The sequence below is a fragment of the Chlamydotis macqueenii genome, chromosome 1, assembly GCF_036417535.1.
Source record: "Chlamydotis macqueenii isolate bChlMac1 chromosome 1, bChlMac1.mat, whole genome shotgun sequence".
Classification (NCBI taxonomy): Eukaryota; Metazoa; Chordata; class Aves; order Otidiformes; family Otididae; genus Chlamydotis; species Chlamydotis macqueenii.
In genome coordinates, this window is record NC_141556.1 from 123,250,015 (window position 1) to 123,277,201 (window position 27,187).

The following is a 27,187-nucleotide window of genomic DNA, read 5'->3' on the forward strand; positions in this document are numbered from 1 at the left end:
TCCTAATAACAGGGGGTTCAAACTGTGCTCCAGAAAATACTTACAACCCTTTAGGAAAAAAAAAAAAAAAAGCACTTTATGCGCCCCTGGACGAAGCCCTACAAGCCCCGTTTTGCAGGGAGGCGCTTTATTACCGCAGTCGAGTTCGAGAAAACGAGACGAGACGCCCCTCGCTACAGACCACGCGTGTGCGCGCAGCCGAAACGCCGCGCTCCCCCACCTAAAGCAGCAGCAGCAGCCTTCGCGGCAGCTCCCCTCCCTCCTCCGCACCTGCCCACGCACCACAAGCCGCCCCCCGACGGGGAGGCCCCAAGGCCGCGCTCCCCCGCGGCCTCTGCGCGGTACGGCCGCCGATCCTTTTCGGGCCGCCAGCCCCACGGACTCGACAGGCCGGCGGCGGACCGGATGAAAGAAGCCCATACCCCAGCTCCCCTCGGCCCCGCCGCGCCCTCCCCCCGAAATACACTCGCCGGCACCGACAGGCACCCCGCCGAACCCCCTCCCCGTGCCATGACGTCATCCCCGGCCGCGCCTGCGCACACCGGCCCAAGCGACTCCCCTTGCCCGCCCCCCCCCCCTTCCAAACGGATGGTGGGCGTGGCCCCGCGCGCCTTTCTGGCGGGGCGGGGGGAGTGGGGAGAAAGAGAGCGGAAGCGAGCGCAGCCCCCTGCGTGCGTGCGAGCGTGCCGCGCCTGCTCGGCCTCCGTGCGCGCGCCCCGTGACGGCGGCGGGCTGGGTGCGCGCGCCCGCCCGCCCTCCAAAGCGAGCGCCTATCGCAGCCGCCGCCGCCGCCGCTGCTGGTTCTGCTTCTTCTCCTCCTCCGCCTCGCGCCTGGGAGCGTAATCAACGGCCGCGCCTGCAACTCCCCGCCCCTCCCCCTCCCACTATTATCCTTCCTCCCGGCGCGCGCGCCCCCCACCACCCCCCCCCCGCTCTCCCGTCCGGGAGCGCGCAGCCGCTCGCTCGTTCGCCCGCCCGCCCGCTCGGCGAGAGAGCGAGACGGCGCTGCCGCTGGCCCTTCTCCCCACCGCGCCGCGCCGCGCCGATCCCCTCCATGGACCTGGCACCGCCCCGCTAAGCCCGAGCCGCCCGCCCGCTCGCTGCCGCTGGGGAGTAGCTGGCTGAGAGGGGGAGGGAGGGGGCGGGAGGGGGGTGGGGGGCGGAGGAAGGTGGGGTCGCGGCGTGTGTGACACGCGCGGGGAGCGGCGGCGGCGGCTGCGGCCCGCGGGAGGAGGAGCGGGGAGTCCCGGCGCGGCCGCGGGAGCCCCCGGGCGGGCGGTGGCGGCGCTCCGGGAAGGTGGCGGCGGCGGCGGCGGGAGCTGCCGTAGCGGCTGGGATTTACCGTGGTGGTGGTGGCGGTTGGCGCTGACCGGCCGGGGAGCGCGCCGTGCGGCGGGGACCGTGCCCGCGGCCCCCCCTCCCCCCTCCCTCGCCCCCCTCCTTCCCTTTCCTCCCCCTCACCCCCCCTCCCGGGGCCGCCGCCTCTCGGGCTGATCCCCCCTCGCCCTGCCCGGACCATGGCCGACGACGACGTGCTGTTCGAGGACGTGTATGAGCTCTGCGAGGTGATCGGCAAGTGAGTCCCGTGGGGAGCGAGCAGGGCCGGGCCGGGCGGGCGGGCGTGTGCGCCGGCGGGCAGAGCGGGGGAGGGGGCGGCGGTGCCCCCATGGCCGGCCCCTCCCGTGGGCCGCGGTGGCCGGGGGAGAGGTGGGGGGGATGCTCTGCTCGGCACCCACCTGAGTCGCCGCGGCCAGCGGGTCCGTGCGAGCGGTGCAGGATCCGGGTCCCCCCTCGGCTGGTGGCGGTGACACGGGGCGTGCCCCCGCCGCACTGCCCACCTCCGTTATTACACGGGAGGAGGAAGGGGGAGAAGTGACCCGATGTCTCCTCGGCCACCATGATTAACCGCCTAACCATCACTCAGGCTGGCTGCAGCAAGCGGCAACCACTTCCCACCCCTTTTCTTCTCCTCCCCCCTATATCCCATTCCTGGCACACCCATCAAGGATTGCCTATTGGGGAAGGGAAAGGCAAGATATCTCTCTGTAGATCCACCTATTCACAGGGCGTCTGCATATTTGTGCGCCAGGTGTTGGTTTTTCCTCTTCTTTGCTGCATAATAACCAGCTTGTTAGCGGCGGTGCTAGTGACGCTCGGTTAGCGCTCGGTTTTTGTCCAGATCTTTCCCTCTGCTCTCATTCGTGTGGAAGTAGAGATGTGTAAGGCAGTAGGAGCCCTTGGCCTTCTGAGTCTTATTATGCAACTGCTATTAAACCGATGTTCGAGGCTTGTGTCAAACCTAAGAGTTGAGAGGTAGTTGCTAGCGTTTCCCAGCTGCCCGTTTCGGGTTACCGCTGTTGTAGGGTGGATGAAAATGACAGTTCCAGTCTCAGCTGGTGTAATCTCACCAAGAAAATGCAGAGAATCCCCCAGATCAGGTGGTGATAAAGAATTAAAGCTGAACTCTGTCTCCCCTGCCCCCGTATTTTTGTGACTGCTTGGTTTCGAAATTCATTTTTTTCTTTATTCGTCATCTTTCATGTATTTTCTGTAGTTGTGCCTGTGTTGCAACATGGACATGAAAGATGTAGCAATATTGTGACTTCCTGATTTTCTGTGTTTCTGATTCCAAAGCTGAGATTGCTGTGGTAAGCATTAGTAGTGACACTGTGCAGTGTGTTTGCAGTTTTTTCTTCCTGACACTGAATTTTGTAAGAATAATTCTTCTCTGTGTTTTGATTATAAACAAATATTTTTTTTCTGCATATTTTCTCTTGCCCACTTTCCACCAGTGTGCTTTTCAGTTTGTATGAACTGCTGTCTACTTTCAAAGCTAGAGCTAAAAATATTCTAGAATTAATCTTTCCTCAGGATTATACTAAAATGCTAGTCTTGTGCTTAGCAGGTGACTTTGTTGTCAGCAGAAGTTTCAGCACTCAGTTCTGTCATTTCACAAGGTATTACTGTCTTTCTCTTAACATAAACAACTTTTGAAAATATTAAGCTTAAAGGGCCTTGTTTGCTGCCATAAACGGTAAGTGATTGTTTTAACTTAATGTTAGTTGTTGGTGAGGAGCTTCTGTAGGTGAGGAAAAAACTCTGTTATTAAACATGTTTTGAAGACAATTTTTGGCACATTCCTTTCACAAGTGGTTTTATGCTAACCACTGCAGTTCACACACTATTTTATTCATACCTGATCACCGTTAGAAAGAAGGTGCAGTGATTATGCATGACTGCACACCCTTTTAGAGAATGGATGATAAATAGGGGTCCAGATGTTTGCACATCTCAAATGACTTTTTGTTTTGTGGTCGGGGAATTTTGAAGAGAAAGGTCAAAAACTGTGGATTAGGTATTAGCTACGGAAGTTCCACGTGAGATTTGGGTAGCATAGATAGTGTTGTGATGTAACTAGATCTAACAGATCAATATTGAATCACAGTGGCATAGTGATGCCAAGAGCACTGTAGCAAAAACAGGGTGGATCACTGAAAATAGCAGCAGTCATGGTGTGAAGAGTTGATAGCTCGTTGTGATTGCTCAGGCTTTTCCGCACAGTTGTCTTGTCAGTCCTCTAAAAAAACCATTTAAAATAAATACACAGTTTAATTTGCAGTTATGTAAGTAGAATTGGTCTTTCTCTGCAATACTATGCAGGTGACTTCCAGGGAACCAGGGATGCATCTCATCTTTATTTAGCTTACAGAGTTTGGGTACCACCTTGCCTATCTTTAAGCAACTTGAGGAAAGCTGCTGTAAATCTGCTTTGCATTGCTGCGTATGCATCTTGCTAAACATCTTTCAGTAAAACATCCACTAAATGTCTGCACATTCCTGTGATTTATTATTGATTGATACAGTAATTTAGTTCTTGCAAATAGCACATCTGGCCCTGATTTGCATTTCAGACACATGAAATATTAAAACATGTAATTTTTTCTTTCCTGACTAGGTAGTTACCACTGTCATTTAAGGTAGTAAAAGGTATTTTCACAAAGGGTGTGGGAAAGAGGTATTTTCCTGTAAAATGTCTGAATATTTAGTCAAAGTTCCCATACGGTTTACTAGAGAAATAAGGAGATCGTTTCTTAGCTGACAGTTTGTAATCCAATGTGTTGAGGCATATTCTGATCTTTAGGATAAACTTTAAACACTTTTGAATACAATAAACTGATAAGACTTACTTTGTGTAAACGCAGTGGTGATAGCTTTTGGTGTGCCGGAGTGTGGAACAATTACAATGCAATAGTATATGAATGAATTTATTGGAATGGCAGTGATGAATTGTTTATTATGTGTCATTTAATGTGTTTAAGTTCTTCAAGCATGCATTTTTCATTTTGAATGGGTGTGGGAGAAAACAAAGTCCGGGAGGGATAGAGAGAAATTTTCATTCATGTTTCCTTTAGAAAAAAAAAAAAAATTAAAGGAAATCTTCATTTGCATGTATTTCCAGTATACTTTTCCATTGCTGAACACTATATGGAGATTAAAAATTGAAATAATAATCCCTATTTCTTGTTGAACTTTCTAAAGTGGCATTCAAGACACTAACATTAGTGATATAGTTTTACTTTACCAGATGTGTTGTGTTCTAGGTAACTGTCCTGTCTTCAGACTTGGCTGATACAAACACACTTCGAGCAAGAAGTAAATTGGAAATTTCTATATTAGCCTTCAAAAATGTGTTAACATATCTTGGGATAACAGGTAGTGATGAAAAACACAGGTGTGCCATTTTTTTTTTAAACTTGCTTCCAGGTAACTTTTAAGAGATTCTCCCTGTATATAGGCTGAGAAGTACAGAATCTAAAATATTTAAGGCTTTTGTTATGTTGATCAGACCATGCATTTGATTGACTGAACTGTAATAATAGTGCTAAGTGTACTTCTTTACTTTTTATTAAAATTTTCATTCATAACGCGTTGGGTAGTTTATAGAATGTAGTAGGTGTAGAGCTGAAACATCTTGGGTACTCATCTGAAGTGAAAACTCTGAGTTTATCATAGGAGTTCCACATATGCATAGCAGTAGTTTTCTTTATGCCAAAGAGAGAATGCCTGTCTTTAGTTGGTATTGAATCTAGAAGACCAAAGCAGCCTTTATGATAGAGTCCTTGTTCTGCAAGGACTTTATTTTACATTATCTGGTTTGGACTTTCTGTACCTCTTAAGATTAATTTCAATTTATGTTAGCATTAGCAGAGTACCATAAAGATTGTCTGATCTTTCTAACAGTAGGATTGCAAGTTGCTTCAAAATTCCCCAGATTTTTAAGTTGTAAATAATATGGGATACAGTTGGTAAAAGATTTCTGGATTAAAAAGGGAATTGGTCACAACTGAAAATATTAGTCTTCATATTAATAGTCACTTAAACTGTAAATTTTTGTGGGTTTTTTTTTTTTCCTTCCACTTGTGAACCATATATATGTATAATCATTGTGCATAGTAGTACTGTAGTCACTGGTAGTTTTAGTGCCAAAGTATAATGTGATGATTAATGCTAACAGTATCGTAGCTTTTAGGATGTTCGTTGCAATCTGACTGGGTTCAGTCTAGTCTTTTTCTGCACTGCATACTGAGGATTTTAGTTTCTTTTCATCCCCCCTTGCCCTGTGATGGGATGATTCTCTCTGCTTGGGCTCTTCCATCTAGTAAAAAGGAGTTAAAGTGTCTAGAGCTTGCAGATGTTCCTCTCTTCTGCAGCCTGCCAGCCCTGTTGAAACACTGCAGGAGATGTGAGGGGAGGATGCAAGATCTTGGGAAGTGGAACAGGGATTTTTTTTGTCTTAAAGTATGGAGGCTTGTGTCCCATTGAAGTCAGACAAGAGGGCGGTCATTGCAGTTCCATCCTAAGCTATTACCTTGACATGGAGATGCTTTGATTTTATGGGAAGTGTTTAGGAAAGGGAGGAGAGAGCTCATGGATCCCTTGTCCAATAAATATTTTAATAATTTAAAGTATTGTGGTAACAAAACTAAATTTAGAAGTATTTCGATGGTTTCAGTGATGTTGATTTTCATTATTGCCTCCATTTTCTCTGAACAGGAGTCAGAATACTCTTGACTCTCAAATATGCTTTTTCTCTAGTACACTGTTGAAATTTTGCATCTCCTGTAAAACTGATACAAATAACTGATGACTATAGTTTTGACAAATCAAATGAAAATGTGAAACAACTGTATTATCTATTCAGTGTTTGGAAAGGGAGGAGAGGGAAGGGAACTTCTCCGGGATATGGAAAGTGATTTATCTAGTGTAGCTTTTGAGTTTCTTAGTACTGTTTGAAATACTAGTGTATTAATAAAACATTCTCTGCTCTTTTCTGTTACAGTATTTAAGATGAACAGATTATAATGAATATTTGATTTAAGCAAGAGGTCATAATGTGCACTGCTTCAGGAAAATAACAGTAGATTATTTGAAGTGTATAGTTGCTAGACTGTTTCCTTAGCTAAGTTATTTTGCTATGGATTTTAACTGTAATAATGACCTGTTCCTACTTCAGAGGTTCTGTCTACTTCAGAGGTTCAACTGTAGCTGAACATAGAGTAGAATTAATATACCTAGTTGCAGAGTACAACATGTTAATCAATACTCTCCTGTCCTTTTCTGTGGCTTTTTCTAGTGTTGTTTTGATAAGCAGCTGCATTCTTGCATATACCCTTATGATGTCAACAAGACAGCTGTAATAATTGGGAAGTAGAGGCTTGCTTGAGAAGGGAGTTAGAAGGAACTGAGAAAGATCGTGCAAGGGCTTTGCAAATATGTTTTTGTGCTTAAACACCCAAGAGAGGGAAGCCCTTGAAGGGAAGAGCAGAAGAGAAAATGTGTGCAGACTAGTCCCGAGTAATTTGATGCTGAAAATTAGCAGATTTTAGACCAATTTACAGCTGAGATTCTGGAGCAGCTGTGAGAAGTTATGGGACAAAGAAAAAAAAAAGCCTACCTTGTGTTGAAGATTTCCTAAGTTAAGAGTTTGATATTTTTATTAACATAGCATGAAACTTTGTTGCCTTCAAGAACAGGGGCTAGACTATAGGACCCTGCTGATCCCTGATAAATCCTTTCAGTTCAAACACAATGCTTGAGATAAAATGCTTCAGGATAAAGAAATATTAGGGAATGAAGACACTTGTATTTTATGTCAACAGCCACTCACCTACTTAGCCCTCTCTCTGATACGCTGGCCTTTTTATGATCTCTTATACAAGTGTCATGACAATGAAAGGTAATTGAGCAGTATTAACCCTAATGTTTCCAAAGATCACTTTTCAGAAACCTGTAGTCATATTGAATGTGCCATCTAAAGGGTGGTGACTTCAGAATTGGAAGTGGTGGTTGTTAAAAGTAAGTATTTCGTGCCAAATTATAGAGTTATTAAAAAAAAACCTCTTATGAATTATCCTTTTTCCAGGAGTGAGTACTTTTTTTAATACACAGTGTGAAAATATATATATACAGGATATATTACATGCATGGCCAGAATTATCATCTCTAGTTGTTTAAAAAGTTAGACTGATCTCTTAAGATAGTGTACTAATCAGCTAATATGCCCACCAAAGGAACCCAAAGAAACTCTTTTTCTTTGCATATATCAGATAAGCATGTAAAGAGGATACCTCGATAAGGCATCCAAAGCATGGGAAGAGAGAGCCATCACTTCAACGCAGCTGTAGATTGAACTGAATTTTAGAGTGTTGGGTTAGTGACTTCGTTTAATAAGCTTCTTCTCTATTCGGAGAGAGTTACAATGTTTCTTGGGAGATATCTGTTTGTAAAAGGAATGAACAGCAAGCTTTGACGTTTCAGTTACAATAGTGTTACTGGTGTTTAAACCCCATTCTTGCCAGTATCTTTTTCTGAAATGAAAACAGCTAAATAAGGCCTGGAATAATGTTTGGAGCTTAACCATAAACGACCTTTGCATTATAATAAGGATTTAATTTTTCACTTCAATTTGTATGAGAAGCAAAGGCGTCTTTTCAGAGAAATTACTAGAAAACTGTTACAGGATAAATTTAGGACCTAAAGGACCAAGGACTATTTCCTAATGTATTCTCAAATGGCAGAAGTGACCCTCCCTTCGTTAACAAGTGTCTTGCTCTTTTACTTTCATACCTTTTTGCTGGAATAGGGTAGGAAGGGGTAGCCAGAAAGTTACTACACTTCTGTCTTTTATTGCAATATTCAAGGTACAGTGGGGCTGTACTTTCCTTCCAGGATTAGGATTTGTCACAATTCTTGTATTGTCAATATTTTGTCAATTTCTATATTGACGGCTTTTTCAGAAACCAATAGTTGAAACATGTCTTCACCATGTGAAGACATTTATAATTGATGCATAGTTCTTACACTTACAAAATTCATTGTGTGCCCCTTAAGTTCTGTGTGTTTTCCTTCCACCAGAGGTTTCTAAATAGCATTCGGTTAAATAGATTGTCACTTGGCTCCTTCACCTGTTTCTTTGGTTACCCAATGGCATCTGTAACTCCTTGCAAGTACTCAGATTTCATTTTTGACTAACATCCTCATTTTCTTTTCTGGATAGTGTGGATGTAAGCCGTTACTCCTAGCATTTAATACTCAGTAAATTTCCTAGGATACATGAATTAAGAAAGTTGTAAAGAACTTGCCTCTGAACAAAATTTTTAGAAGTAAAAGCTGGGATATAAGACCTATATGGGCATTTAAAATGCTACAAAATGTGTTCTCTTTCAGTTGAGTTGTTTAGGAAGCACTTTCAGCTAAGTTGAAAAAATAGTTTTATCTCATCAAAGTGTCAGTTCTGCTGTAGTTGAGATTGAGAAACCCTTACAATTTTCAAGTGTGCCTTTTCTAGGGAACACATGATTCTCGGGTAACTCGTGAATTCATTTAAACTCACTGTTACCAAGGCTTGGAAGGTAGTTCACATTTGGAAAGTTTTGATCCAGATTGCTCTAGGGGTAAGGAAAAAAAGTCTTAGCTGTAGCAAGGCTGAAGCTTCTCAGGTACAGTGGCTTTTAAGCTATTCAGAACTTTATGACATTTTTCTCTAGATGTTTTCTTATGTGGGTTCATTATGAACTTTTGCAATATTACAGCTGTTGTCTTTGGGGGGGGGGGAAGCACCTTTACAAAGGTGGTCCCCAGTTTGTCATTTTTTGTCACCCTGAAACTCCTCCTCAACTCTTTTGCCTTTTTGATGGAATATTGTATTGCTCTATCCAGAGGAAAAAAACTCTAACTAAACCACAAAAAAAAAAAAGAACAAAAAAATAAAACCCTACAAACCAAAAGAAGAAAAGTTCTTATTATTTTTTCTAAAGGGAAGTTTATCTTGTCTTGGCAGGATCTTCAGACATGTTCCTCTATCTTCTTTGTTCTCCCAATTTTGTTCTGGGGAGATGATCTGTGAGTAAAACCTTTGGCTGTGTTCCTGATGTTCTAGCTTAGAGAAGCCAGGCAAAAGGGTCTCCTATTACTTTACTTCCAGCCTACTCCAGGGAAATCTTGCAGCTGTTGCTGCAAATGAAGTTGTCAGCTGCCCGCTTTTCTCCTTTTTTTTTTTTTTGCTCCAGATGTTGTTCCTAATACTGAACAGAGGGGGACAGTTCTGAGCAGTGGGAAAGCACTAATATACACTCAGTTAGAGGGATCTGTACACCTGCAAAAGGAAGAGACAGTGAAGAAGTAAGTTAAGTAATCTTATCTCCCTTCTCCAAACTGTCCCTCTACCCACCTCTTACTAGTTAGGGGAAGAGATGATATAGAAGGTGGAAGTGAGAGTAGCCTGGGAAGATAGCAAAAAATTATGTGTTTCAGTGATGGCATCTTTCCTGCATCAACACTAATGTGACCTAGTAACTTTTCCTGGAACAGAGCAAATCTTTGTGGAGCTCTTTAGGTTTGCCAAGGTTGAACTTGAATCCAGCAGGACTGAATAGGTTGGGTTCAGACAGATTTAGAGAAAACATCTGTCAGGTCAGCTCTAGGCTAGCTGAGATCTGGAGTCTAACCAGGGTGAGAATTGGGGTGAAATCCTGCATCTCCGTAATCTCGCAGCCTCTAAGTATACAATGATTCCTGAAGGAGAGCTATATCAAGTTGTAGCTGGTCTGTAGATTCTATAAACATGGTACTAGTAGCCTTTCTCCTCTTTTTGCCCTTGTGAGGCACCGTGGGAGTATATGAGCACAATTTTGTGATGTGAGCTGAATTAAGTTTTTTTTTTGCTGCTGGAAGAGGGAGGACTTGCTCTCTTTATGTGCTTCCCATGCCCTATGTGATCCATCCTTCCTCTGTGCCAGCTTTAGCATTCGTCTGATCTGTGTAAGCCAGGTGCACTACAAAAATACTCACTTGTTGAATGGGTTGTTTTTCTGCTATTTTCACTGGACCTACAATACAGTCAGGGCTAGCTCAAGATAGAAGACTTAGGGATGGAGACTGATAAGGTGTGCAGGACCCCTCTTCTCTCCCCACCTTTGACAATGATGAACTACTAAGGCCATATCATAAAATGCTTTGTTGTTGTTTTTTAAAGCATATTTGACTCTTTTTGCATAGTAAGCAGGAAGATAGCCTCCAAAATAGCCTTCCAGAAAATGGTAAGGAAAGGGGAGGAGAAAAGGGAAAGAGATGGGGGTTGTTTTAAGCAAAAATAAGTTGCAAATTAAACAGTTATTAACACAGAGAAAAAAATCACACTAACACCTCATTCAGAATTTAAATTGGATACACAACAGAGTCAAATTAAAGTTAGAAAAGCAACTATACAAGTGGGATTTTTATTTTTTTAATATTTGAATTAACTCTTTGAAGCATATTAGCTTATGACATGGTTAGATGCTCTTCAAGTGTGCATGTATTTTGTTGGGTTCTTTAGGACTTAAATATTAGCAGTTGGATGTACTCCGAACCACAAGCATGCTTAATGTTTGTGAATGCTTCTAAATTTTATAGAACCGAATCTCAGTTTGTTACTTCTGGTTCTGATGTTATTATGTGCAAAAGTACTGATAGCATATTTAGGAAAATTCAGGAAATTCAAAACCAAAATTTTCCTGATCTGTCTTCTTTCAGGTTTTGTTTTGTTCTAAACCTAAATTTAAAATTTATTGCACTGATCAATAAATTGTTTCAATTAAAATATTTGCTGCTTTTAAAAAAAAAAAAGTTATGTGTTCTTGTATCTAGATCAAGTTTAGATTGAAAAGTACCAAATTCTACTTGCAGAAAATACTGTTTTCCTTTCTACAGGCCCCAACCTAGAGGTAATCTCTTCCTTAGTGTGTTCCTGCAAGCATCTTAATTCCAGAGCTTCAGCGTTACAGAGTTGAAAGCAACAAAAGGGGCTTTCAAAACTGAAGGTTAGACAGAACTGTTTTACTCCATTACAGCTATTAGATTAAGAGTTCTTGTTTTGTTTTTGTTTTTTTTTTTTTACTTTTTCCTCTGTGGAAAAAATGGTTACCTTTTGGCTGTGTTTCTCGGATGTTCAGCCCTTAAGGTTCAATTATCTTTAAAAGCATAAAGTAAACAGGGTGCTTAAAATATCAGGAGCTCTTTCTCTAATCTTAGATCTCAAGTGTGTCAGTTTTTTTTATCAGCTGCAGACACTTCCAATTGGAAAGTATTCAGTACTTCATAGCTGCCATTGAGACAGGATACTTTCTCATCTGTTGTAGATGTATCTTCTTTCTCAGATTCTTAGTTTCTTAGTTGTTTGCAGTTCTCAAAGGTTTGAGTTGTCTGTTTGCTTTGCTGGTTAGGGATGTTTTCAAATAGATTGCTAGCTGTAGAGTTGATTTCCTTGTGATGTGTGTATGAAATACTTAAAATTGTCTCAGAACAGGGTCTGGGAATCAGAATTCTTTTTTGCTTAGTGAGTACGATGATCATACATGCTTCTTTTCCTTTCTTAGGCATCTAGTGAATATTAAATAATTCCATAAAACATCAGCTAGGAGTATTGAGAATACCTTTGTTTTAGGTATCTTCTAGCCTAGTGAGTGGTTTTTCAGGCACTATGTGTTAGGGAAGGACTTGAATATGTGCCTTCCAATTTCAGAGTGAATGTTCCAGGCACTGATGAGTGAGCAGCAGCTGCTGCTGCACAGGGCACGGACTGGCAGGTTGGGTCTGAGAATGTGTCTCAGCAGCTAGACAAAATACATAGCAGAACTGTTGATTTGGATATTCTCCTTAGTTGTGAGATACTGAGCTATTCATTGCTGTTGAGACAGTGCTTTTCAGTAGGCTAGGATCCTTTCATTTTAGAATTAAACATCAAACTGAGAAGTGTAGAATTTTAGAGTGTTCTCAGGGATGCAATTTGGCAGAAAGATGAGATCACTTTGTGAAACTTTTGTGATTCTTTCCCTGAATATTTGGGTTTTTTTTTCAGAATAGGATTTAGTTTCCTATATTGTTAATATATTTTTTAAAAATTTGAAGCGTTGCAGAAAACTAAGACTTGAAAATGCTCTTCCTGAAACTGAGCCGATACCCAGCTTTCAGTGTTTGTTACAGTGGTAAAGCCAAGGAAAAGCATGAGAGTAATACCTTTCTGAAATGTGGTTTCAGAGACATGGCTGGAACATTCAGAAATCAGTGGTGACTTCTGAGAATATTGACACATGGTAGATTTAAACGTGCATGTTTTGTTGAAAGCTATTTTAAAATGCTTTTTCTGATATGTGCTAAAAATTGATCTGTGAATTCTCTGCATTTAAAAATAAAGCCTTACTGTCGTTTATGCCTGTTCTTTCTAATGGATTTGCAATGTTTTGGTCACTTTTTAAAAAACAACTTGAAATGTTTTACTGTATGAGCAAAGCTGTAAGAATTATTCAGAAGTTTCCTTTTCATTTAACTTTTTCTCTTACTTAGCTTGAGACTTTGCTGCCATCTCTAGTTTCTTGATGAAATTTATCTCGAGCTGCTATTTGGTCCTACATTTTTTATCTGTACTCTTAAAAAGACAAATTTTGGCCCAATTTCATGACTGACTGCTGTTAGAAGAGTTTATTTTGTACAGCCTGTATCAATGAAGAAGATAGCTGTGTCCTGTCTTTATTTCCTTTGGAAAACATGAGGAGGTTTCTCTAAAGAGAACTATCTTGTATTCTTTCTTGCCTCATCTTCAGATACAGCTGTAGTTACTAAGCTGACTTTCATCTCTTTTTGCTCTCATTTCAGCTGTTAAAAATTTGCAAGTCACACTCCGGTTAGTATTCTTACTGTGATAGCTTAAGTTTTTAATCCTAGTTTGTTTTCTGTAATTTTAGGAGATACTTCAGGAAGATTATAGTTTGGTTTTAGAGGTGAATATACTCTCTTATACGACTTTTATGCATATTTGCATATTTTGTAAAAAGTTGGTTTGTTCGTCTTCGTCCTTCCTACACCTTTGAGTGCTTTCAGAATATCTTAAAGAAAAGATTACACTGGGTCTGACTGCTTTCTTTGTTAGTTGGTTAATGAATACAAAACAGGGTTTGTTTTTTTTCTCAACATTGAGCTCCACAGCATCAATGTTTTACTTCCAATTTGAGTCTCAATATACCTTTATGTTTTTTAAGGGTTTATCTGACAGTTTTCATTCCCCTCTACTCAGTCAGTTTGGGGGAAAAGAAGGGTTTTTAGCACACAAACATGTTTTATACCTAATAAGTACAAGCCTACTCCAGTCTTTCCTTTATACTGTAACTAGCAGAAAGTATTTTTAATGTTATTCTAATTTTTTTACTTTATCTAATCTCTCTGGCTTTAGGAGGGTAGGGAGTGGTCCTTAAAGACTTATCAGAAAATGCTTCCTTTTTGTCTCTGCCACTTCTGTTAAGGTGCTGCTGTTTTTCAGGATAGCTGTTGAAATCTCGGGAAATGGAAACTTGCACACCTACTGCCCATGTTCAAGATCCTGCTACTTCCAGAAATAAAAGGTGCCAAGGGAAAGGAGAAAGTTGTATCTCCCAAGTCTGAAACTGTAACATGTCTTCTGCAGGACTCTATGTGTTCTGTGGAAAATGTTATGCCATCAAGCTTGTTTAATGTGATCCTGCCCTGTTACTAAATGAGAGATGATATCAGCACTGTACTTTTTTTTGTTTGACTGGGGTTTGGTTTTGTTTTGTTTTTTTAAAAAAAACTTTATCCACAGGTAAGCAGGGTGGTGATAAAATTCTTCATTTTTTCCCCAATTCTTTGTCACTTCTAGTAAACATAAATATGATCTTCCATCCTATCAGCTTAAATGCTGTTTGGAAATTTGATTTTTTATAAACTTTCAGAAAGTATGCTGTTGTTTAATGACATGCAAAGATCTTCTGATCAGCATTATTTGGAGTGGCTCAAACACACAGAGATTTGCTAAGTCCAAATTCACATTTGACTAATTGCTAATTAAATGTGTTTCTTGTTCAGAGTTAAGATGCTGCAAAACATGCAAAAACCCTGTATTCTTGTCTGCTTTAATGGATATGATCTGAATTGTTATGGTCAATATCTTGCTTAGGACCAAATTTTTGATCCTGGCATACTTAATGTGTACAGTAGGAATGAGAAAGCGGACAGTGTTGATCTAATGTGAAAATATAGTTTATTTTTTGATGGTGGTTTCTTGGGGTGGGTTTGTTTTGTTTTTTTTTTTTCTTTTCAGTTGTTTCATATGTTTGTTTTTTTTTTTTTTATATCCTTCCTAGCCTGTTTCTCAGTAAAGCGTGCTTAATCTGTTATCTCCTCTTTTCTAACAGGTAGGTTGGGAAGGGCTATTGCTTAGTATTAGCAAGCTAGTAATCAACACTGTAAATATGCTGATATAGTTCTGAGTGATCCAGTAGCCAAAACTGCCAGTCTATTTGTGAATGTCTGGTGCCATTCAGAGTGGACTCAAAAAATTATGTTTGGCTTCTCAGTAATATGTTGGAGGTGACTTGCTAATTAAAAGTGATTAGCATATACTTTTCCATCAGTTAAAATGATTTCTCAATTTATGTTCTTGAGAAAATCTGTCTAGTAGTAGAAGATTCTAACTGTAGTCAGTTGTCATAAAAATAGTTTATTTAAGTTATAGTCAATTTTGGTCTATGTAAACAGTTTGTAATGTTTATGTAGTGTATGAAAAACTTACAGATTTATACAGGTAATTCTGTAAAATGGAATTATTTCATTGTGCGGAAGTTGACAGGAAATAGTAGAAAACTCTCATAATATTAATATTGTGGATCAAATTCGTCTTCATCTTGTCCAGAAAAGAGTTTCTGTGCAAATGTTAACTTTCAAAGATTTTTACATTTTGTAGTAAAATGTATGTAATTAAGTTCTAAAAAAATCTATCAAAGAGTGTTCCTTCAGATGTATTCCCCCCATCCTTGTCGTTTTGTTCATCTTCTTACTGTTTTGGGGCCCAAAGTAGTCTGGAAAAAAAAAAATCGGGATTAAAAGGAGTGTCTCTGCTCCCTTTCATAAGTTTCCCACTGAGTCATTCTCTTCAGGAATTTCGGCCAGTTTTCCAGCTACAGAGCAATTACTGTTTAAACCTTCATCTTTACCTGGATAGGAATCGGGGAGCACCCGAAAGCAAATTGCTGTGTGAACAGCCATGTGTCTTCATGAAAATAGTTAAGCCAGGAAACCAATTTCTGAGAAAGAAGATTACATGTCTTTGTTTTTAGAAGGAAAGCATAGACTTTTTTATTATTACTTTTTTATTTTTTTTACCTCTTAGGCAAATACTTTCTGCTACTCATTGGATTATGTGTGGTTGTCACATGCTAGAAAATGTTAGTGAGGGAAGGGGCTTTTGGTGTTGGCTTACTTTCAGTGATGCAACCTTACTGATGCATGGAATGTATGATATTTGGAATCTAGTTTGTCACAGAGGAGTGTCAAATACTGAACAGATTTATCTATTCCTTGACTGCCCATATGTGGAAATTATTTTGTTGAGAACCAGGCCAGCACCTTCCTTGAATGTTCCAAAAAAAAAGCCTAGAAAGAGGAGGACCAGGAGATCGTTAGCAATTTTGGATATACATATTTTTAAAAAACTTAATTTTAGTTTGGCATTATCTTCCTATGGCTTGTATTTGAAGTCACATTCCGAGTAGATTCTCAATAATAAAGTAATGGTTTTAAAGCTTTGTTCAGGGCAGATTCTTGCAGAAAGGACAAGACTGTAAACACAGTTTTCTAGCCTTATGAAGGGAGTCCTTTCACCTTAAGGTAGGAAATGAGCAGTCAATTGGAAATAGATAATCAATTTTGAAAGTGTGCTCAACCATTAAAAAAAAAAAATAAATGCTGCTGCCCGAGGCATAAAGTTGAACTGTGACATCCGTGAACTATGTAAAATGATTTCTAGATATCTTAGAGCACTCTAATAAAGGATTATATATTCTGATTTTGGCCGTAGTAGGATCTGGGTTTGGCTATAGAAGTTGGTGTTGTTTAAGAGTTCCATCACAAATTGAGGGATCACCTTCTTTGTATTCGGAGGGAAAATACCCTAGGTATAGAGGAGACAGTGTTTGTTCTGCATTCTAAGTCTGCAGCCAGAGGGGAGAAAAGAAGCAAGATTTGAATCCCAAGAGGTGTGCAGAGGGTTGCTTTAGTTCCTTCAGTTGCACTTTAACCTGAAAATGAGGAAGGGGGCTCAGATTCAATTTGTGGTATGTGTTTGCATTGAGAATCAAGAATGGGCTCTCCATTAGTAGAGGCTAGTTAAGGTCGCAGTTCTAGACCTGTTCAGCTGCTTCTCAATTGAATGTGGAGAGAAAAAGCAGGTAATAGCAGTGACCATTGTTCTGCTTAGTTCCTACTAATAAATCACTGGGTCTTCAAGTAGACGTAAATGAGACTTGTTTTTTCTGCAAGGTAATACAGGTTTTAAATTAATGCTTGAACAAATTGATTAAAGAAAACTTCTACTTAGCTGCTACAAGTCATGGAATTACAGAATCCAATGGAATTACAGAATCCAATGGAATCATAGAATCATAGTGTCATTATGGTTGGAAAAGACCTTTAAGATTATCAGGTCCAACCATCAATGCAACACCACCATGCCTACTAAACCATATCTCAAAGTGCCACGTCTTCACATTCTTTGAACACCTCCAGGGATGGTGACTCCACCACTTCCTTGGGCAGCCTGTTCCAGTGCCTGACCACTCTTTCAGTAAAGAAATTTTTCCTAGTATCCAACCTAAGCCTCCCCTGCCGCAACTTGAGGCCACTTCCTCTCGTCCTATCACTTATTACTTGAGCACTTCCTCCACCCCCAGTCCAACTTATCTGAAGGTCCCAACAAAGACTGAAGTCTGTCAGATACCTCACATCAGAAAAAGTAGTCTATATTCATACAAAACTACATGCTGAAATACTTTCATGCTGTTTTGTCCAATCAAAAGATGTAATTTTAGGGTTTTTTATGCCTGTCACTCATACTGAGCTGCTGAGTTTTATCTTAGTAAGTATTTTGCCATTTCTGCATTTCTAAGGTGTCACTTATTTTTTTTCCACACAGATTTATCTTTAGTCATATAATGTACTTTCTAAAATTTTTGGTCAATTCCAGTCACTACTTGAACAGAACTGTCCAGCAAAAATCTACGTCTTTGTTAAACAGAATTGATTCAGGGCTATGTTTAGACCAAGGATTTTGCCCAAATTCTACTTTCAGAAACCTAGCAGACCCTCAAGTTGTAGGCTAATCTTTGCTTTTTAAAAATATTATTATGTTTATTATGTTTATTTAAAGCTTCATATGTACCTTAATTTCACATGGTGTTGAAAATAATTTATACATTTTGGAGCAATAAATTATCAGTGTGCTTTAGCAAAGTCTAAAAACTCATGCACAAATCTGATCTGCTGTGGTAGTTGTCTAGGATCAGTATGAGCTCTGTTATGTCACAGCAGTGAAGGCAACAGTGCGAAACTTCTCAACCCTTGAATGTTTTGTCGTAAGCTTTCTTAGGTCAAGTGTCTTGAAAGTGGTGCAGAGCTTGTGTAGCATGGTTACTTTTGACAAAAAACGGGGAGAAGGGGGGATAGAGAGGGAGAGCAGGAAGCAACTTCGTTTTGTCCAGTGCGTAGTTAGTAAGTGCCCTAGCTCTGTCTGTTGGAGACCTGAGTTGAGTGCCCTGAGTACTGTATTAGAAGTCAGACTTGTATGTGGAGCTCTGCAATCCTGCTGTTCTAGCTGGGTGACTCTGCACCCAAGAATACACTATTACAGGGCTACAGGTAGCGGGGAATTCAGATTATATTCATGCCTATGTAGGGAGCTGCACTATACAGGCTGGAGCTTTTAATGCTGTTTATGCATCTTGTTCAGTGCTGCTGTAATGAAGAGTACTCAAGCCTTTGGAGCAGGAGAAGTGTTAGAGCCATCTAGGATTTCAGTGTATCTATAAGAGTATGACCTGCTCCTCACGGCTGTTTGCGCACAGTTCAGATCATGAGTGCTGTTTTTTTGTTTGGTGGTTTTGTTTTTGTTTTTGGTTTTTTTAATCAGTTTTCTGGTGAACTATCTTGTATGGAATAATAGAAAACACTATTTCTAGCTCATATAAAAAGACATAAGGTATATCATAATGAAAGTAATAAAGGTAAAAAAATGAAGAATTTCAACACCGCTTTAACAACTTCAGAAGAAATCTTATGAAAGTAAAGTATAGAATAGATGTTAATATTTAAATTACATGAACTTCTTAAGTTCTTAGAATTCTATGAAATGGGTTAAAGTTGCATTCTAGATTCAACATACAAAACTTCTGTAAGGAGGATAAATACAAAGAAATAAATACTGTAGAAAATAACAAGCAAATATGTTTTTAGAGAATACAAGGTGATTTAAGGTGTAAACCCCCCCTCATTTTCTCATTAAGAATTACAGTGTTATAACATTTAGTGAGAAAAGTGTGAAAAAGCAGTTATTGGTATAAAGAAGGTTAAGACATAAAAATTCAAAGAGTTGTTGTAGCAACTTTTAAATATACAGCTGATTCGTTATTTATATGTGTTTGACAAGTGAAGGACTTCCATTTTTGGGCTCCTATAAGAATCTGTGAAAATGTGTATATTTTGTTTAAAAACTGAATCCTAGTTTAAAGTAAATCCATAACTTCTCAGCACTTCTTTTTTGTTTGTTTGTTTTGGGTTTTTTGGGGTTTTTTTTTTTGTGTCTGTTTTGTTGGGTTTTTTTTTCTCCTGAAGTGGAGGGAGCAGGGATCATTGAAATCCTGGCCACGTGGATTTTGGAAGCTTGGTTTTTAAGTAGAGCGTACTCCAGCCTAGTTCTTCTCAGAAGTGCATTTGCAGTTGCTGCAGGATGAGAAAGGGAGGAACAGAATTGGAAGCTGCTGAGGGAAATATTCCTACCGGGGGTGAATGTGGAGGAAGAGAGAAGGAAAAGGATGAGTAGAGTAGGTTGACAGGAAGAAAGGAAGTAGGAAATTTTAATTTGGAAAATGAAATGGAATAACTGGCCAGAGGAGGAGGATTTGTGGTTGCCAGACTGCAAGGACAGAGAAAATGGGTTGAGGGAAGGAAAAGGACCAGCAAGTAGAAATTAATTTACAGGTTAATAGCAAAATGTTTGTAAAGGTGAGAGGAAAAACATCCCAACTGAGCTAAAGGTTGTGGAAAAGAGGTGCCTGAGAATGTCTAGGGGAAGAGGAATGGAAATGAGATGAGAACATGAAAGGCAAGATTAGGATTAGTGAGGTGATAATCAGACATGAGAGAGACCATGATTGCAAAGTGGAGTAGGCAGAAGGGTGTAAACATTGATTTGTGAGTAGGGATGAAATTTTTGACAAGGTTATTGCCATCAATTCTTCCTCCAGTATTCAGTGGCTTTTAAGTAGAATGTTCTTTAATTGGAGTGATTTATTTTTTTATTTGTGTGCTGTTCAGCCACATGAGCAAACAGAGTAGAGGTTATTAGTATGTTAAAGTAAGCTGTGAACAAAAATGTTGACTTCAGAAACCCAGCTGAATCACAGGGGATAATCATGGGTGGTAATAGTCGACTTTTGTCAGCCATCTCAAGTTAGATTTTCCCTGTTTCTTAATCCTGTGTTTTACCTGTTAAAATTACTCCTTTGGAATCTTCATTCTTACTCTTCCTTCTCCCTTGTCCCCAGTGCTTATGGCACAGCTCCTTTCATTTTAAATGAACTGGATTAATTTATATGTTTCAAATATTATGCCTGCAAACCTAGGTCATTCAGACTAAAGCAGGTTGGGGAACAATTGCATGAACAGCCAAAGTGAGGGATGAAAGCATGCTTCAACTCTGACAGAGGAAGCAACAATTGGTTATAGCTAGGCTTGATAGCTCCGGGCCAGCTTGGATTCTCTGATCCTGTATGCGTGCATCTTACTGCAGCTGTCTTGTGAATAGATACACATTCACAGTTTAGTAAAAGTTATTTAGATTTTTTTTTAATACAAATTCCCTAACGTTATGCTACAGTTATGCAGACTTTTAATGTATTAAAATTATTATTAATATATTTGTCTCTTGGTACAACCTCACTTGAAGATGTTTTCTGGACAAAATTTGGTGACTCACTCGCAGTTGACAGACCTATTATTTTCAGACAGCGCAGAAAATAGAAGACTCTTTACCTTTTAATAGTCAGACTTTTTTAAATCTTGAGTTCATAGCAGACATTTTGTTTGGGTTTTTTTTGTTGGTTAATTCCAGGTTTTGGTGGGGTTTTTTTTGTTGTTTATTTTTTTTTGGTTGGTTGGTTTTTTTGGTCTGGGTTTTTTTGTTTTTTTTTTTTTTTTTTTTTTTTTTTTTTTTTAAGTCTCCTCAAGCTGAGAGCTCAATATATTCAGTGTTAACATTATGATTCTAAGCCCTGTAGATTTCTTTTAGCTCCATACTGGTACTTCTGTTGTCTTTCTTACGAAAGAATTAAGTTTCTCCACTTCTTGAGATTCTTTGGATTTTGTTCTTTGTTAACATTTCCACATGATGCATGTAAGTCATTGGTTTAAAAAAAAAAAAAAAGAAAAAGAAAATAATACTGTTAGTATTGCAAACTTACAATTAGCCAGGACTAATTAGTGTGACTCAAAATTAGCAAGTGTACCTCTTTCCTCCTTTACTGTGATGTGCAGTGTGAATACTGTAACCGGAGTGGCTTTTAAAATCTACCGTCTAGATTTGAATGAGTTGCATAGAAATCAGCATATAGTTGTTAAACTGGCAATTGTTTCCTGTATCGTATCCTTGCAGTCTCCTTGAGTAAGGGTAGAATTGCACAAGGTTACCAACAGACAGAATTCAGCTTGCAGCACTGCTGTTGTTGATGGCACATTACAAAGAACGAGCACTTGATTCTTGAAGGATACTGCCATATAGAAATACCCATGTTATGAATATAAACCTGGAAATTACCTCCTACTTAAGTAGCTTTTCTGTAAAAGAACCTTCTGTGTAGATATAATAAATTTAGCCATTACTCATATAGTATTTTTGTATCCTGGCTTAGCAGAAATCAAGCATTGTCATTTTTACATTTCCTTCTTATAAATATGCAAGATACTGTGAAGCCACTCAGCTTTCCATGTCGCTGTAGAATTGTGTGATGGTCTTACCTGTCACTGAAAAAGAAGATTCCAGTGTATGGATGTAGTCAGAGGATGGATTTTTGTGTCAATCAGACAGTTGTTTATATTCAGTCAACAACAGGAAATGGAGCTCTGTCCCTCCTCCCCACGGATTTTTTCTGTCTTTTATGCTGCTGGAAAGAAGCAGGTGGTTGTCAATTCTCTGCCTCAAACTAATGAGACTGGAGATGCTTAATGTATTATATAGTATGAAAGCAGTACAAACTCTCTTGCTGCTGGCCTGTTTGAATGTCTGAAGATTCATGGGTGAGAAAATGAAGAATATCCCTTTAAGCCTTTGTTGCTGTGGCAGTTTTCTTTCCTGTACGGTGACCCCTCGGTCCAGAGGCAGCAGAATAGATAAATAAGATCTGTGTTGCATTGTTCTTTTGGTAAAACAAACAAAAAACCCTGAAGACTCAGAAAAGTGAATGAGGTTTTGGGAATGAATGAGTTATGCTGTATATGCTCTCTATGCTGTGTGCTGTTAGGCCACTGCAAACATAAAGTAAAACTCATTTCATAGAATCTTTCAGATTAAAGGGCCCTTGAGAGGTCTTCGGTCCAATCCACTTGAAGCAGATTGCTGAAGGCTTTGTCTACTTGAGTCTAGGAAGGATGGAGAGCCATAATTTCCCTGGGCAGCCTGTTCCAGTGTTTAATTATTTTTCCTAGGGAAAAATGTTTTTCCTGTATCCAGATGGAACCTTCACTGTTCCTCTTTATGACTGTTGTGGCACCATTCTTCCACTGTATGCCTCAGCAAAGAGCTTGGCTCTATCTTCTCGATAACCTCTTAGGTATTGAAAGACTACTGCTAGCTACCCTATTATGCTTTCTCTTCTTAGGCTGTACAAGCTTATTTTTCTCAGCTTGTCTTCAAGTGTTTGAAATTTAATTAGATGCTAGATTTGTCAGATTTTTTTCAAGAACGTTTTGTCCCTACAGCTGGCACATCTCCATCCTCCCCCTGCCCTGCTTCCCCCCCCCCGCCCCCCCGGTGAAAAAAAAAAAAGTCTTGGTAGATGAAGGGACAACAAGGGATTTTGTCTACCTAGACTTCAGGAAGGCCTTTAATACTGTCTTGCATGACATCCTCATAGAGAAGCTGAAGGAATATGGGATGGATGAACAGATAGTGAGATGGCTGAACAGATGGGCCTAGAGGGTGTGCTCATCAGTGGCATGAAGTCAGCTGGAGATGGAGGCCAGTAATTACTATTTTACCCCGGGGGTCAATACTGAGTCCAGTCCTCTTCCACATCTTCATTAATGATCTGGGTGATGGGGCAGAGTGTACCCCCAGCAAAGTTGCAGATGACACTAAACTGGGAGGAGTAGCTGATAAACCGAGGGTCATGCTGCCATCCAGAGAGTCCCTGACAAGCTGGAGAAATGGATTGACAGTAACTTCAAGTTCAACAAGAGGAAGTGTGCAAAGTCCTGCAGGTGGGGAGAAGCTATCCCATGCAGCAGTACACACTGGGAGCTGACAGCTTTCCCTTGCAGAAAAGGCCCTGTGGTGATCCTGGTGGACACCAAGTTGGACATGAGGCAGCAATGTGCCCTTGCCGTAAAGAAGGGCTATTGGTATCCTGGGCTGCATGAGGACGAGTGTTACCAGGAGGTTGAGGGAGGTGAGAGAAGCAATAGGCACAAACTGAAACACAGGAGGCTCTATCTGGACATCAGGAAACAGGTTTTTTTACTGTGACAGTGGTCAAGCACTGGCTCAGATTACTCAGGTTGTTGTGGGGTCTCCATCCTTGGAGATAATTATAAGCCGATGGTCCTCAACAGCTCACTCTAGGTCACCCTGCTTGAGCATGGAGGGTATACATGATTTATAGAGGTAGATGGTGCATCTCATGGTTTTTTATAAGCACTGTGGCAAGCTTTTTTGTCAGTAGGCTAAAGTCTCGAGTTTTTTATTAGATCCAACACAGGTTTACATGTGGCAGCTGCTTTTGATGTTTCTGAGTGTGGAATGGCCTCTTATACTATATTCAATGTTTTGCAGTTTATAAAAATAGTGGGAATGGGACGCACAGTTCTACATGCTCAGGTTTGCTGTGATCAGAAATATGTTGAAAATCTGGTTGTAATATATCTTTAAGTTTGTCATCCAAAGTTGAATCTTTCGTTTAGTACTGAAAGTTATTAGACAACATTCCAGACCTCATATCCTTCTAAACCTGGGGGATGGGGGCGGCACACAACACTTCAAAAACATTTGGAAACATTTCTTATGATGCCTCAATTCCTAATTGCTGCCTCATTCATTATATATGTGTGTGTGTACGTATATATATATATATATGATGATGCTTTCTCCCACAGTGTGGTGCTATTGTGTTTAGCTCTGTAAAGCTAGTAACAGGACTGCAATAAATCATTCTTTTTAAATGATATAAGAGCTACAGCTAAGAAGGATCCTAGTATTTTCCTCCTTCTGAACACCACATTCCAGTTAACATTTGCTATAATAGAAGCTGTGAGGGTGGACAAGGTTTGCATGGAATTATGTGCTAGTAAACCTAATTATTATTGAAGTTTTAGTGGCTTCACAGGTGTGAAGTGAGCCTCCTCTCATTTTGCTTTGTAAATAGAAGCAAGAAGTGGAATGTTTTTCAAAGGTAGTCTTTCACTGAGTCTGTCACAGAAACGTGAATGAACATACATGTTCCTCATAGGTTTTCCATGTGGACTGCTATAGAGAAGGGAGATTATAACAGTAGGTGAAACACCTGGGTACAAGGTAGTTCTTTTTTCTGCTTCAGTCTCCACTAAATTAATGTAGACGTTTCCCTAGCTCACTGAACCACCTTTACTAAACCAGAAGTGAATGTCCTTCTGCACAGGAGTGGAAAAAAAGTGAGCTTAACTTAAAACCATTATTTAATTTTTTTTAATTATGAAGTTGATTTCCCCTTCCCTGCTCTTCAAATGACAGTGGAATTTAAACAGAAATGTTAAACCAGTGGGATGTTATACTAAGATACACCTCACATTGAAAGTCAGATGTAGTAAACTCAGGTCATCATTGATTGTTTTATTTCCTGTAACAAAAGGTGCCCAGCTGCTTGCAGATCATAGTTGTCAGTTTTGCTTATTCTTTTTTTTTCTTTCTTAATTGTGAATCAAGAATTTGTGTTTCCTGAGAGGAAGTTGTTTCTTAAGACTTCAATTTACACTAGTATGACCGTGAATGATTCTAATAGAGCTTTCTTTGCTTTATTTTGGCATGCTCTTCAAGTGTCTTCATTTTGACCCTGCTGCATGCACTGAGTTCAGATTCTTTTTTTTTCCCTTTTTTTTAATATTTTCATCACTTTTTTCTTTTTCTCTTCTTTTTCTCAGTTGCATCTTTCTGCCTGCAATGACATCTGTGCAGCAGTAATGTTTACTCTTCTCTGTTTTAGCCATGTGGGTCTGTGATTTTAAGTTTCTCTCCTGTTACTGAGACCCAGTGCCAAAGACCAAAATTAGCTTCTTTAAATCCAGTTGCAAAAGATATTAGTTCTTGAATTCATCTTGCTGATTTAGTATGCATATCAGGCTTTTACTTGAAGGTGAAGTAGTGAATGGCTTGTTTGCTGTTTGTCTGAATTCATGACATCTTTTAATGTAACATACTCTCTGTAGTTACTAAAGGTGTGAAGGGCTTTCAAGAGTAGTGTTGGTAACAAACTTAATAGGGTGTTGCTTAAGCTTTAAAATGTTTTGAAGAGACTGAGGCTTATGCAGTTATTTTTAAGTTATTGCATCTTAAATAAACAAATCTTCAAATAACTCTTAAATAGGCTAATAAGACTTATCTGGCCTCCACAATGTGTGTACTATAAATAGATCTAAAGCCAGTCCTTGGCAGCAGGCCACTTAACAGGCTTCTTCGTGGCTTTACAGCTAGAGCTGTGTATGTCTGGGAGACCCACCTGATGAGTAAGCTCACTTTTTAAATGGGCCTTATTTTTCAATGGTGGAAGTAAATAAGAAAAGAAGTAATATTTCTAGTCATGGGAAAAGAGGGAGAGGGCTGGATCGATCTAGTGATTTCAGCTCTCCTAAAATCTTCAAGAGTTAACAGCGTGCTTGTGCTACCTCAGTAATAAGATGAATAAATTGATTGTCAAATATCCAAGGAGTATTCTGTTTTTCTTTGAGTATACCACACTTAAGGCATCACATTTGATATAATTCATAATTTCCTCGGTTGTTTAAAAAGACATAAGTAAAAATTGATATGTGACATAGCATGAAGGATCACCTGCTGCAAACTTGCTCCTCAGGAAGAGTAAACATAAAATACTCTTCCCATAGTTAAATTGCAATTGAGCATGTGTCCCAGTTTAGGGCACAAATAAGGTAATTAGAAAGAATGTCCTCAAAATTTGCTACACTGGAATGAGAGACCAGAGATCACCTGGACTGGTTTAGATACATAATTTAAATTTTTAGAGAAACATTAAGGTAATGGAGAGGTCAGACTGAAATAATTTTCTTAATGAGAGAGAATTTTTAAAACTCTTTCAGGAGAGCATGATGCTGTTTCTCTCGTTTAAATGATCTTACTGGCATTTGATAAATAATTAGATCTTTAAAGAATGTAAGTTTAGATTCATTTCTGAATCTGCTTAAAACATGTATACATACATACATAGAAGTGGCTGAAGTGCATAAAAATTGTTCTGTGTTATGAATTATCCATAAAACCAACCCCGCAGTATATGTATTTGAGATTATATACTGTACACTGTAACTGCTTTATGCAAAGCAACATCTTGTTTTCTGCACAGTAGAGTGACAAATGGAGGGAGGAATTTCATGAGAGACAAAGCAGCTTCTTGAATAACAGTGCCAAGATTTCTGTTAACTGCCAGTAGTATTGAAGCCTGTCAATTGTATGCTGTCTGTAAGGCAGTTTTGCTTTTGTACCTAATACAAAGTAGGAGTTGCCACTTGCTTCCAAGTGTTGACCCCTTAGGACAATTAGGCATGTTTCTGATTTCCAACCCCGTCACGCAGCACTTTAATTTTAAAACAAAATTACTGAAACTAACATTATCTCATTATGTTTGCGAGCTGAAAAAATAGCGTGGCAGCAAATAACAATTTGGGAAAAGTTGCTTTTTTTAATCTGTGTTCCTTTGTACAAAGAGTGTTATTAATGCATGCATTTCCTCTGTACATAATTTGTTTGGAGTTTAAGGAGATGGCTATAGCCTTAATGCCAGCCATGTTATAGAAAATTCTATTATTCTATAATAAAACTGTTTTGTAATGTAATTGTGGTAAAGACTGTTAATATCAATACATAAAGACAGTTGCTTTCATGAGCACATTCCCCTTCCCAAACCTGAAAAGTAGTGCTTTTGCAAATACGGTATGAAATAAATTAGTTTCACTAATAATTGGAGAATGTATTGTTTGGACATTTTACTTAGAACTTTAATTTTCTTTTAGTGTAAGATAAATGAGAAATAAAAGATACAAATTTCCCAGGGTTGGTTCTACATTGATATCACCATGCACAGTATTCTAGTGTTCTGTTCTGTAGTATGTA

The 27,187-nt window shown here is 39.6% G+C and overlaps 1 protein-coding gene across 6 annotated transcripts in view; it reads left to right on the forward strand.

Moving 5' to 3' along the window:
- The first annotated feature begins 1,074 nt into the window (after positions 1-1,074).
- Positions 1,075-27,187, forward strand: part of CASK (calcium/calmodulin dependent serine protein kinase) — a 226,098-nt gene continuing 199,985 nt past the window's right edge. The window contains exon 1 of one of the 6 annotated variants that reach the window (XM_086766406.1): positions 1,075-1,576. In XM_086766406.1, coding sequence (XP_086622532.1) covers positions 1,518-1,576 — 59 coding nt within the window. In that variant the 5' untranslated portion in view covers positions 1,075-1,517. The remainder of the gene's footprint in view (positions 1,577-27,187) is intronic. The other 5 variants (XM_086766422.1, XM_086766396.1, XM_086766415.1 and 2 more) reach the window with 5 other exon arrangements.